Below are 14,015 nucleotides of genomic sequence, written 5' to 3'. Positions count from 1 at the left end.
GCGCTTAGAGACATGCAACTTTGCTTACTTATGTATTTTGCACTATACAAAAATGTTTCATTATTTATGGAAAGGGTGGATTAAAACTTGCACAAACATACTCTTTATTCATGACATTCTTCCCTTTTGTATCATTTTAATCATTCTAACATCTGAAGATATCTTACATGTACATCAATTTTTGGTTACACTTAGTAATTCCGAAGGTTCTTTATTCCGAAACACGTAAATTGCCTATACCCCGATGTTCGTTAATCCGAAAACGTAAAAGGGTTCGTAAATCCGAAGATTTGTGGCTTTATTCCGAAGGTTCTTTATTCCGAAAACGAAATAAGATTTGTTGTTCCTCAGGTTCCTTAGTCCGAAAACGAAATAAGGTTCGTTAATCATTTAGTTTTCAGACTAACGAACCACCTTCGGAATTACGAACCTCGTTTCGTTTTCGTATTAACGAACCTTCGAAATTACGAACCTCACTTCGTTTTCGGACTAACGAACCTTCGGAATAACGAAGCTTCGGAATTACGAATGTATGTGCAATTTTTGATCTACTATGATGATGCAGTCAAGACACTCTTTAAGACATGCGAGCAAAGCTTCAGACCGTTTTTATATACAAACAGTATGTGTTATACGTGATAAGTCTCAATTGCAGGAGACTTTCTATCTCACATGACTTGGCACACAATCAGAGCCAATTTTATGTACGATAACAGTAATTATTGGGTGCAATCAAGAGAAAAAGACGAGGTGTTTTCTATGCCGAAAATGTGTTGAAAAATTATTCATTCAGACTTCAGTCTGAAAAATGGCATCGCTGATAGAAGATTTTGACAGAAGATTTACATGTCAACCTTGACCATCATTTCAGTACTCTCTGATGAAAAACGTAATTCTATAATTTTCCAACAATTCTGCAACAAACCTATCTTGTGAACTATCAAAAACTAATGATAATGACAGTAGATTGTCCCCATTTACAAACATGTGCTAAAAACTATGTACAGAAGAATATCAAACTAACGTTAGCAAAATTATCATTTAATGGCTTTAAAAGAGACCATTCATATCCTAAGAAAATGACACGAGTACAGTTAGACTAAAAATTCTGCTGTTTCAGAGTATTTCAAACAAACATTTTCTAATTTTTTCGAAGTCAGGATACCCCAAGGCCAGACGAAGTCTCAGCGGAGCATATCCTGACCGAAATAGGCTGATTTTTTTCAGTCTGAAGTGCAGTCTTTTAATGTATGAATTGTCTACTACTTTCCCTCAACATATCAAGACAATTTACTAGGTTTTTAGAAATAACTTGCGATATACAAGGAAGAAAAAAAATGGTTTGATGATTTCTGGATGTACATGCTATATAATAGGCAAATTGTACATGTATGAAAGAAGGCTTCAGTAACATGTGTTTCAAAAGATGTAAAATTTTGGTGACTGGATTTGACAGGTGATGATTCTTTCATATCACGCAGTGTTTATCTAATATTAAAAGTTAAAACCATATTTTATGAATAATGCTCTTCAGTGATAGACATCCTAATAGTAAATATTCATTTGAATACCTTCATATTGAGGGTCCTTTATCTGTTTTCAATTTAAAAGCACTCATGTTCCACAAAATAAGGATTAGACCACTTATTCACGATTTTATTTACAACTTGTCCTTGACGACCATATTTAGTCTCCCCTATCACGCATGCACATGCCCTCCTCATCAAGATGGGCACCAAATATTTCAAATGTGTAACTTACAAGTACAGAATAAACCCAAATGGACAATGGGGACAGCATCACAAGTTTTTGTTTGATGCAAAACAATCAAACATGGCATCCATAATGTAGTCTAATGATATTGTGTAAATAAAAGTAGAAGGCTAACAATTTCTAGAATGATCACTCTGTTTAAGAGGGTTTGGAGACATGACTACACCATAATGTGTCCCATGCAATAGGTGGATCTTGCCAGATTAGAAACAATACATTGAACAGGCCCACCATTTTGTTCACAAACAATTGTATGGCCTGTAAATTAGTATAACCAAGCTTGATCGGCCACCGTTTCCACAGATACTTTGCTTCAAACTTAGTCGAAGTTGTCGATCTCCACCTTTAATGAAAATGGTACCCTGGTAATGAGAATGATGTGATCTGTAGCACCTCACAGTTTCTTCTGAAGCATTTAAACAACAAATACTGTTCTCTTGAAGTGGATGATCTGAATACTTCAGTCTGGTCAGTTCTGGAGGGGACTCTTTCCATAAGTGACCATTGTCAGAACACTGTTCCAAATATCATTATCCATCAAACGACCAAAGCTATTCACGACAGGTTGATGCAGTTCACACAGATCCTTCAGACAGATAGGCTTACTGGTCAATTTGGCGCTGGGCTGGGATACAAACTCCCCTAACAATTCAACTTACACTAACACACAAATTCTAGTTGAAACTTTTTTTACAAGATACAAAAAAGTGTCCTTTCCAAATTTGGAATGAGCAATTGCTGGAATGTCCTCTTAGATTGGCTTGATCTTGAAGTGTAAACCGATGAGTGAAAAGACTAGGCACTTGAGATCTTGTACTAGGTAGTAGAATGTGCGCAGACCTTCAGCATCTCTGCATCAGAAAGAAAAAGACAAAGGATTCTTCTGTGACTTCTTCAACCCTAAGAAAACAGGCGGGGGCTGATTCATCCCCCATCGACATTTTTCGTGATAAATCCGCCGCGCGAAATTTTTTGACCGCGTTACTGACTTTTTACTTTCAAGTCTCGCGCAACTTTTGAGACCAAAATTGTGACCCCCGGGTACACAGTTCCGAAATTGCACAACATTTCGGAAGTGCATGCAGACCCAAAATTACTCAATAACGTGAAATTGTGTACTAATCCAATCCAAATGGTGTTTTGAGCCAAAATTCATAACTGTATCATTATTTTTCCTTTTACTGCTTAAAATCATTAAATTTTATCTTTTTTATGGTCAAAATACAGTCCCTGATGATTGCCATTGAAAAAACAAAAAGTAAAAAACAAAGAAATACATAAGAAATTTAGAAAACAATAGAAGACATAAGAAAATAAATGTGATGTTGAAATTTTTAAAACATAAATATGATCAGATGCCTATCTAGAGTATGTGAAATAAAAATTAGCATTTCAGGGGCATTATTTTATTAATTAGATCAAACTTGTGATTTTACGCATAAATTAGTATAATTAATGAGCAATGAGAGTTTTCGCAGAATTTGATATTATAGTTTTGTAGATAATGCCATGGGTAATGCACGTGCCAATTTTCATCGCGATCGGGTGTTCGACGGCCGAGATCATAAGGGGGGGCCGAATCAGTCCCCCCCAGTCTTGTTAGGCGTCGAAATAGCCCAGTCTATTTAGGGTTAAACCCCAAACCCCATCATTACATCAAAAGGATGGATCCAGTTAGCTACAAAATTGGATGAGAAGAATTGACTTGCAATTTAGAGAAAAACAAAATAAATGAAAAATATATACATAGAGGGAGAAGAACATGTGAAGTGGTTCTAGGTACCTTCAAGATTCAAAATATTTATTATATGTAAAAACACAGAAATTTGGCCTCAGCTGGCAATCAATTTCATGACGAAAAACAAATATTCAACATATCAGACAGAAATACAAAATTAATGTACGCATCTTTTACTTTTGTTTGTGTGGGTTTTGAGGGAAGAGGAGGGGGGGATAGGGGGCATCGACCTCAAGTAAATAAGTATCAGTAAATAAGAACTTCACAGGAATTTACTTTCATGAACTTGGCTTGATTGGCAGATTCAAAACAGGATATCAGTTCCAATCAAATAAATACGTGGTCAAGACTACAGGGAAACTCCCTCCCCTCAAAGAAAATTTACATGTGTATCAGGAGAGATGAGTCACTTTAGACTGACATTACACGATTTCCTTTTCAAGTAACATGACATGACACTTGTGTGGTAGAACTTCTAACTGCGTGCAGTTGCTTAACTTCAAGTAAAAAGTATTAAAGGGGAATGAAACCTTTGGAACAAATAGGCTTGTGTCGAAACAGAAAAATCAAAGAATAAGAACAAAGAAAGTTTGAGAAAAATCAGACAAATAATGATAAAGTTATGACTATTTGAATATTGCAATCACTAATGCTATGGAGATCCTCTCATTGGCAATGCGGCAAGGATGAGTGATGTCACTGATGAACAACTTTCCCTTTGATGGACTATAAAATACCCTCAAAATGTCTCTTTTTGCGTTTTCTTATGGTGATACAAACTCTTTATTCATGATGTATTCTTTAAAAAATCTGTATTACATGCCCTCCTATAGAAAGAACACGTGATCTACTGAAAGATGTGATAAAAGAGGCAATTTAAGTGAAATATATACTAAAGTAATGAGGAGAGTTGTTCACAAGTGACATCACACATCTTTGTGGCATTTCCAAAGTGAGGATTCCCGTAGGCGTAGCATTAGTGATTGCAATATTCAAATGCTCATAACTTTCTCATTATTTGTCCGATTTTTCTCAAACTTTTGATGATCTGTTTCTTTGATCTTTCTGTTTTCACACAAGCTATCTTGTTCCGAAGGTTTCATTCTCCTTTAACCCTATCTAGGCCGGGGTATTTTGGGAGTTCCTACGGCCGGGGGGGGGGGCCTCCCAGCCCCCCCCTAAGATCTCGGCCGTCGACCGCACGATCGTGCCCCGACAATTGGCACGGGGTTGCCTGGGACATAATCTACAAGACTGTATAGTAATTTATTTCATGCGAATCGCTATTAAGTGATTATGCTAATTTATGCGTAATTAGTATGCGAAATCATACTTTTTCCTCTAACTCCCTAAATAAAGCTCCAAATGTACTAATTTTTGGTATAGAAACTCTTTGTGGTGTCCTTAGCAAGTGTACATGAAAAAAATTGTGATATCAAATCATTTTCTTATGTATTATATTGTTTTTTGCAATTTCTTATGTATTTCTTTGGTTTTTTTTACCTTTTGTTTTTCATTGTTTTTTTTAATGAAATTTGTTGGGGACGCTTCTGTGATCATAAAAAGCATAAAATGGATACATTTAGACTAGCAAAACTAAAAATAATCATACATTTATGAATTTTGGTTGAAAACACAATTTGCATTGACTTTGTATACGAAATCACGTTTTTGAGCAATTTTCGGTCTGACATGCACTTACATAATGTTGCGTAATTTCGGAACCACGTACCCAGGTGACGCAAAATTGGTCTCAAAAGTTGCGCAAGACTTGAAAGTAAAAAGTCAGCGAGTGGCGCGGTCAAAAAATTTCGCTCGGCGGAAATATCGCACGAATTAATGAGAGGGGGCCTCCGAGGCCCCACCCCCCCGGCCTAGATAGGGTTAAAAGTACTAGTAATTTGGTGCTTAAGGATAATGCTCAGCACCCTCTTGCCAAGAAAGAAGAAAAATCAATAATTTTATCTAGAACAAGGTGTAAGAACCTATTTCATTCAACTAAGTGGATCTATTGAATAAGAATCATATCATGTCTGAATGATGATGATCATCATGTTTTCACATTTTTCATCATTCAGTCATGACAGATGCTTCCATTACCTGCTATTGTTAACATCAATCAAGGAACCAAACTTGGTGGTAGCAAATGAGATGTGCTCATCGCCCATCACAATTTCTAGCTCCTGTCGACCTACTCTGTCTGGAGGCGGCCATAGAGCATCGTCTTCCTGCATCACTTCGGAATCATCAACGATTCGTTTCAACTCCTCGATCACAGCCTTGTGTACATAGGCCTGAAGCAAAGCAAGATTACACATCAAAATTTATAAACAGATATTTCTTTCTCATAAGCCCCTACTTGTCTCTCAGAATTGCTTTTCCTGAAAATTCAACCAACCTCACATAACAAATGAAGTTAAAATCATGATAGATTCCTTCTGAAACAGGCTACTCTTTAATGATTGCGCATTCAGCTATACAGCTCATAAGCTGTGGAACCAGGTTTAACCCTGTACTACAACTTTCCTTTTCAAAAAGGCAAAATTTTCTACATAGTCCCAGCTAAGGAAATACTTGGTTTTAACAAAAATTCAATAGTCCCAACTAGAGATAGCCATTTATCATTGCTTATCTCTGATTGGACAACCCAGAGTATGGGGTTATGGAAAATGTTAGCAGTGACAAAAGGGTATATGCCAAAGCACAAGAGAGAATATTTACATAGTGACTGCACTACACAAATCTAAAGCATTATTAAAGCCATGAAACAAACATTTACAATTTAACAGGAAGATTCTTGCAGCTTCATACCAGCATCATTGTAATCTACATTTCTTTATAATAATCCCCATCATAATGATAATCATTATAAGCAGCCATCATTTTCTTCATCCTCAAGAAAATTAACTCTATTCCATCATCATCATCATTATCATCACCATCACCATCATCATGATGATCATCATGATGATGATCATCATCATCATCATCTTTATCTTCAAGATCACCACCCCCACCAAGTTATTTTTTTTCCAATGCTACATTTCCTTCTTGTATTTACCTACCCCTCCCCCCCATATAACGGCACCTTATCAAGAGTCAAAGTAGCATCTTTTCAGCAGGAATCATTGCTAATCATTAGGCCTACAATAATAAACAATGGGAAATGCAAGAGAGCCGCAGTGAAAAACACTTGGCTCAAATCCTGCTAAAAGATGCATCATACCTCTTTCCTGATCATGACATCATTCTTGTAGTTTGAATTGTTGGCATAACGAAGCTTTCCTGTAGAAAAAAAATAAACATCATAGAATTACAACAAAAATTATGTGCATTATTAGCATTTACTTTCTACATAAAGAGTATACAAACACGCCTAGTTGGAGTTGGTTTGAATGCCAAGTCTCTGTGATTAAATCACTTATCACATTTGGAAGCGCCGTGATGCGGTTCTGACTCTCGCCTTGTAATCATAGGGTCATGTGTTCGTATCCCATCATGTCCTAGCGTCCTTTGGCAAGGCGTCAATCCACAATTTGCCACTCTCCACCCAGGTGTTAAATGGGTACCTGGTAGGATGCAAAAGCCTACGTAGTATGCCTAGTAATCGAGTCTTGGAATATTTATTGAAATGCTCCCCAGGGAGTGGAGAAGATGCATACATTGTATGCAGGCATGCAAGGATCTGATGACCGGGGTAATAATATGTAAAGCGTTTAGAAACATCATGTCGATGTGTTAAGCGCTATATAAATATGGCTGTCAAATGGCTTGCGCAAAACATTGCAATACATTTCAAGATTTTTGAAATATTGAGATATGAGAAAATAAATATTGCAATTATAAAAAAATATATTCAACAAACTTAATTGATGAAAAAAAAAATTGTGAGAAGACATTTTAGAACAAAAAATATTGCAAAAAAAAGCTTAACATGTAGAATTCTGGGCAGCTTACTCTAATCTAGACAGCTGGCAGCCGTCTGTTTCGAGGAGTTTTTAAACCTTTTTTTTCTCCTCCTACATAGGCCTACATGTAGATGGCTATACATGCTTTTTTGATCTTTTTTTTCTTTGAATTTGAAAGGATGAAAAGCTACTTTCATAATTTGAGTTATTTTCTTTTCTTTAGAACTTTCTCCTTCACCCTTTTCTGCTTTATTTCATTCTCTTTTTCTTTTCCTCTTATTCTTTTTACTTTTTTTTTTCTCCTTTTACGTTTCTTTTCCCTTTTTTGTTTTGTTTCTTTCTTGTTAATTCTTTTCTTTTTAAGGGGTCAACTATAAAAGCTTGTTTTCTTTTCTTTTAAACCTTTTTCATTCGTATTGATTCGATTGTTTTCTCTCTTTTCTTTTCCTCTTTTTCTTTTGTTTCTTAGTTACTGTTATTTTCATTTTTTCTTCTAACTTTAATAACTAGATCTAACATTAGGCCTATTTTGTTTTGTTTTCTTTTACTAGTTTTAGGAAATTTAGATCTAGGGCCTATATCAATTATATTGGCCTAACTCAATGTTAGGCGTATACTAGACCAAAAGCTTCGGTCTCTGTTATGTTGGTTGTTCAGCTGAACTCCGTTGGCTTCTCTCACCAAATACAGAGACCGAAGTTCTAGCGCGATCTGTACAGGGGACTCAATGGCCATATGTTTATGTACTTAAGATCGGATAAAACGGGGAAGTGAATTTGCGCGACAGCCGAGGTAAGTCACTGTTTTTGTTCCTTTTAACTTGATTTTTCCCTGTTTTTTGGCAATTAATGTCAAGAGGGAATATTATTTGCATTTTGGTTGCGTTAATTTTCAAAATTTTTATTCATTAAAGACAAAAATTGGAGACGGGGGGATTTTGCATTGCAAGTCTCCTAATGGTGGGAGCACGATAGCGAGCGGTCTGTGTACGAGGAGAAATAAAAAAAAATATGTTAAAAAACTCCTCGAAACAGACGGCTCCCAGGGGCCCGTTTCTCAACACCTGGACAAGTTAGTCATATCTTTATCCACCAACCACGGAGTTAGTTCCAATCTTACTAAACCCGTTTCTCGAAAAGGCTTCCTAACTAAAATACCTTGGTATCGATATTATCGGTAAAAAGAACAGACGAGACGTAGCCTTAGTCACAAAATAGCATAATTTTCAAAAAGAAAACTTATAACAAAATTGCAAATATTGTGATGTACTGGGAATTTCATCTTTTAAGAATAATAGCACAGGTATATTATACACCATACATACTTAGACCATGAAGACTTGAGCATTCAATTGCTGAGAAAATGGAATTATGAATAATTGATCTCGTGACTAAAAAATCACATGTGGACGTTGAGATGGGTACCCCCGGGATATCCAATTTTAATAGTTTACGAAAGTAAAACCATAACGGTTTTCGTTGTAAAATGATGATAATTATACGGTATTTTACGATTCCAAACATCATCAAAATATAGTTTAACAATTTTCTTTTAAATCTTAGATACTGAAACTTACTATTTGACAAATTCTATGCATAAATTAGAGATAGAATTTATCAAAATGTTAATAGGGGTCTGAAAACGACAAATACGAGTCCATTTATGGATGGCCTGACGTGGAAGAATCTTTATCAAATAAATTATTTTACTATTTCAAAATGAATGGTTTTGTGGAGTATTACCAACAGTTTTTGTAGATTCTTTGTATTACAATGATCATAGAATGCATTATCCAACTTGTTTTTTGATGTAATTCCAACATCTTTGATTGATTACGTAAGATTATAATTTTCTCATTTCTAGGCACTTTTGCATGTCATAGTCTACCCACGTGATGCCAAGTGCTACGTCATTAAGAAAGAAGTTGTGACAGGTTCGGAGGTGTCATAAATATTTAGTGAGGTTGTTGTACCCGATCTTGGTAAAGAGGGCTTCGTGAAACGGTTAGCGGACAAGTAGCTCACTATCTCCGATTTAGTCAAGAAGTTAGACTTATGACGGTGTTGAGAAACGGGCCCCAGCTGTCTAGGGCTAGGCCTATACACTCCTAGTACCAATGAGGTCCAAACATTAACATGTATGGACCTCATAGGCGACATTACCCAAAAATATGGGTTAGACAATGCTGTTCTGATTTCCAACCCAAGACTTTGGTAAATGTACGCCTTAATACAAATTGGAGTTACGTGATATGACTTTCATTTGTTGGGGAGACATTAAAAGTATTAATTAAGTAGTTCAAATTAAAATATATTATCATTAAACTTACATTTCAGGCCCTTTTTGTTGATTTTCGGTGAGCGTTCCACACAGCTGCGACGAGTGATCAACTCCGAAGTGATACGCGAACTGGTCAGCTGATCGGTCAGGTGATCGGTAGATTATCTTTTTGTCAGACGTTCATAATTTATGTAAAGCGTATCAATCTTCAGTATCTTGATTCCAAAGTATCAGTATTGCAGATAAATGTCATTATTGATTGGAATCAGTGGCGGATCGGGGGGGGTGGGGGTGGGGGTGAGCATTTCTGCCCGATCCCCCTATTGAGATTTGTAGTAAATATTTTGGAATTAAATACGTTGTTCATACTAGTTATGCGACCCCTCCCTTATGATGATCACAGCATTATTTGTAATGGGGATATTTCGTTCATAATTATTCTTGTCTCTTAATTCTTTCTCCTTTTTAGCCTTTTTTGCTTGTTAAAACCTTTTTTCCTTTTTTTTTTTTTTGGGGGGGGGCTCGCCAAATTTTACGTGGGTCAAAATTACCTTCATTTTTTTAGTGACAATCTTTTTTTCATTTGTCCAGTTCTACGCGAGACAAAATTACCTTCGATCATTATTATAGTTAAAAACTTTTTTTTATTTTTTATTTATTTATTTATTTTTTTTTTTGGGGGGGGAGGTTGCCAAATATCACGCGAACGTTTGTCAGCTTTTACTGTTTTATTCGACTTATAATCAAGTATTAAATGGGGCTTACCACAGTTTTTTTTAAAGTCAATTCATAAGAATATTCCTCCTCGGGATTTGAGCTTTCTTTCATGAAATATCAATTTTTTTCATGATTACCAAAAATACTTAAAATTTTTTATCGGTGTATGCCTATAAAGCTTTAGCTCATGCGTTGCGCCTGCCATATTTTAATGCTGATCAACTTTATGCTTTTAATGAATTCCTAAAAACAATAAATTCTCAGATCATCAATTTTGTCGCAATCGAATAATTCGATTGCGTCTCTCTATCAGTTTTGAATATTCATAAAAAATATCAGCTCGTGCTTTTTGCTCATAATATTTTGATTAGTAAATTCTTCTCTTATATAATCGAGTCGGATAGATAGATAGATAACTAGAGAGAGAGAGTTGGGGGGGGGGTCCCTCAGCTACTTGTCCTCGCTTATTTGTTATTATTTGTTATTATGCTCATGTTGTGAGAGCTTTGTGTTTTCACATTTTTTCTTTTTCAACCTTTTTATTGTCTCGGAGCTTCCCTCTATTTCTTTACACTATATTATAATGTAGTCCTGTTTCAATCATTGGCGGCGGAAGCCCCAAATTTTAGGAGGGGACAACCTAAAAAATTTTGACAAGCAAAAAAAAAGGCTCTCAACCCAAACATTTTAGGGGGGAACGTAGGAAAATAAATTGACAAGCAAAAAAAAAAGGTCAACAACAAATTTAGGGGGGAACGTCCCCGCTTCCGCCGCCTATGGTTTCAATTCTTTTTTTGTTCTCATTTCAATGAAAACATCATTATTAAACTGACGTACATGTAGAAGACTTTATTACGAAATTTTGACATTGTTTTGTTTCATTTGTTTGGCTTTCTTTTTTTCTTCTCCTCATCTTTTTCTTCTTACTTTTTCCCTTTCCTTATTTTCTCTTCAGTATTTCATTCAGGTATCCGCCAATTTATACAACACCAAGCATATAGAGGCGGATAATCAGTGAGGGAGCATGACGGTGTGCCGCTCTAAAAAAAAGGAGGAATATTGGAAGAAAAAAAAAAGAAGAAGGGATGGGGAAAAAATAAAGAAAAAAAAAGATGATGATGGCAATGACGATGATGAAAATTATCTTGGTGATGATGATGGTTGTGGTGACGGTTGTGGTGATGATGATGGTGATGCTAATGATAGTGGTGATGATGATGATGACGAGATGTAATTTTGTTATTTTGTCTTTGAAAAAATTAAGTAGTGCAAAGTTGAATTCATTTAAAGTTTATTATGAAAATAGCAGAAAAAAAAATGGTATGCGTTCGAGGAAAATCCATCCCCCACCAATCTTTTTCAAAGGTAAGATTTTTTTTTTTGCCCGGGGGGGGGGCCACTTCCATTCACGAGTGGATACCATGCGCGACCATGGGGTCTCGAAAAGCACCCTAAACACGTAATTTCCATATTCTGAAAATGCACCCCTTAACAAGTATTGGCGTGTGAAACCCTACCCTTAACAAGTATTGGAAACAAAACGATACTCTTGGCAAATATTCCCTGAAATGAACCCCTAAACAAGTACAGGAATGTTTTATTGTTACGGGTCCTTCGGTCGTCGGCTTTACCTTATTTGGTTTAGTACGACCCCACCTTCTACACCTCGCGCAAATCGGACTCTAAACACGAAGTGTTGGAGCAAAAAGGACATCCTTTATAAAACATTTTGATTTTGTTTTATCATCCCCGCAAATTAGACCCTAAACACGACGGTTTTCCTAGCGAATTAATAGATACCCTTTTTTCGTTATTTTTGTGTTTTTGACACCCTTATCACGTTACGTAGGTAACGTGCCCTATCGTGAAAAGGACATCCTTTTTACGTTTTTTTTTGGTCGCGCATGGTATCCACTCGTCAATGTAAGTGCCCCCCCCCCCGGCCCCCCGGGTGTTTTTGTGACGGCGTAGGCCTTTGCAAGCAGCTATTATTATGGTAAAAAAGTAAATGAAATGTCAAGAAATACATGATAATGATTTTTATGGTACATTTTAGTAGGCCTATATCAATTCATACTTGTTATCAAAAAGAAAAAAGTGGGTCGTTACGGACCATTAAAAATGGGAAATTTGGGCATTTTATATTTAGGATAGAGCAACTGCTCGTACGGTTATAGACGTCACAATAAATCAAGCATTCTAAATTCTATCAACTCCATTTTTTGTCAAATAACACCTTCATCGATATTTTGAAATGATTTTTCTCATATTTTCATCATCTTTTTATCAGGGTGAAATTCCCCTTTAATTTACAAAACAGATTCGCAAACAATATCAAGAGTAGTGGGAGGCAAGGGTGGAAATCTAAGGTAGGGGACCAGGGGCTGGAAAACAGGCAAAAAAAAACAAAAACAAACTAACAAAAAAAAAACAAAAAAGGGTTTATCACCCCCAAAAGAAGGTCGTCTCGTCCAAAATACATGTTTTACTTCGATTTAAATGATGTAGGCCTATTTCTTTCCATCATATATAAAAGAACAAAAATAGTAGGGGGACATTTGATAATGTGCCCCTACTATTTTGGGTTAGGGGGAAGTGTCCCCCTGGGATTTGCGCCCATGTGGGTGGGGGGTGCTGCACCTCCTTTTGGAATCATTATGGAACAGTGTGAATAGTCGCTGTGATTTCGATCTCATACCTATAAAAAAAATAGAACAAAAGAACGCCTTGACCACAGGCCAAAATGCCTAACAATTTTTCCGCGGCATTAACAACTCTCGTAAGGGGCGCTCCATTTATAAATAGAGTTGCATGTGTAGCTGTCTATGGCAACAGAATCCATCGCAGAATTGAAGCCAGAAGCGTGGGAATTTGGCAGAAAATTCAAGAAAAGAACCGGTGAGTACCGATTTAAGAGTAATTATATATTCATTAACATTTATTGAATCATAAGAATAAAGATTTTTTCCGGAAAGAAAGCTTAGTTCTAAGCTAGGGCTGCCCAAATGCGCGTGAGTGGAGTCTCAGTTTCTTAACACGGGTAAGTATTGCGGTGTCGCCTAGAGTGGGCCTATATACCGTACATTTACCTTAATTTTTACTTTCTGATTTCTTTTCTTTTCATTGTTTCACAGTTTTTTCCCATTTGCCTAAATTTATGGTTAAGGGGTCAACTAATAGTACTAACTTAGTAATAGTAAGCTTCACTCATGATCACGCGCCCTGCTGTAAAAAATGTAAGCCGGGACGAAGGCGGGCCGGGTCGAGACGGCGAGGCGAGGCGAGGCAAGCCCAAGCCAATGCTAGGCTTCTGCCTCTGGTCCCATTCGCTACGATTCGTGTTCGTATTCGACAAAGTACAAACATGGTGATTAGTATAACCCAAATACAATCTTAAACAGTCAACAAAATCATCAAAAACCAGATCGACCATGGTCTAGGTATAACAAGTTTCATTCTCACCATCTGGACGAAACTCAAACTCCAAAAATTCATGACCAAATTTTCCTTTATGTCCTACGTAATATCGGAGATAGAATTCGCTTGAAGCCATGATTGCCTTGCTGAAGCTAAATTGTTTCTGTCAACAGATGGCGCTG

The 14,015-nt window shown here is 36.5% G+C and overlaps 1 protein-coding gene across 2 annotated transcripts; it reads right to left on the bottom strand.

Annotated features, from left to right (window-relative positions):
* Positions 1–490: 490 nt before the first annotated feature.
* Positions 491–14,009, bottom strand: LOC121413264 (protein mago nashi homolog). Of its 2 annotated transcripts, XR_005969723.1 has the most exons (5): positions 13,879–14,009; positions 6,738–6,796; positions 5,612–5,805; positions 949–2,624; positions 491–854 (listed from the first exon to the last, which is right to left on the bottom strand). XR_005969723.1 is itself a non-coding variant. In XM_041606023.1 (4 exons), the coding sequence occupies exons 1-4, from the start codon at positions 13,967–13,969 to the stop codon at positions 2,525–2,527; spliced, it is 444 nt and encodes a 147-aa protein (XP_041461957.1). In that variant the 5' UTR covers positions 13,970–14,009; the 3' UTR covers positions 491–2,524. The 2 variants fall into 2 exon arrangements, 1 of the variants encoding a protein (XP_041461957.1); XM_041606023.1 differs by having other exon boundaries at positions 491–2,624.
* Between the last annotated feature and the right edge of the window lie 6 nt (positions 14,010–14,015).

The sequence above is a fragment of the Lytechinus variegatus genome, chromosome 4, assembly GCF_018143015.1.
Source record: "Lytechinus variegatus isolate NC3 chromosome 4, Lvar_3.0, whole genome shotgun sequence".
Lineage (NCBI taxonomy): Eukaryota > Metazoa > Echinodermata > Echinoidea > Temnopleuroida > Toxopneustidae > Lytechinus > Lytechinus variegatus.
This window is presented reverse-complemented; position numbering and strand designations above follow the sequence as displayed.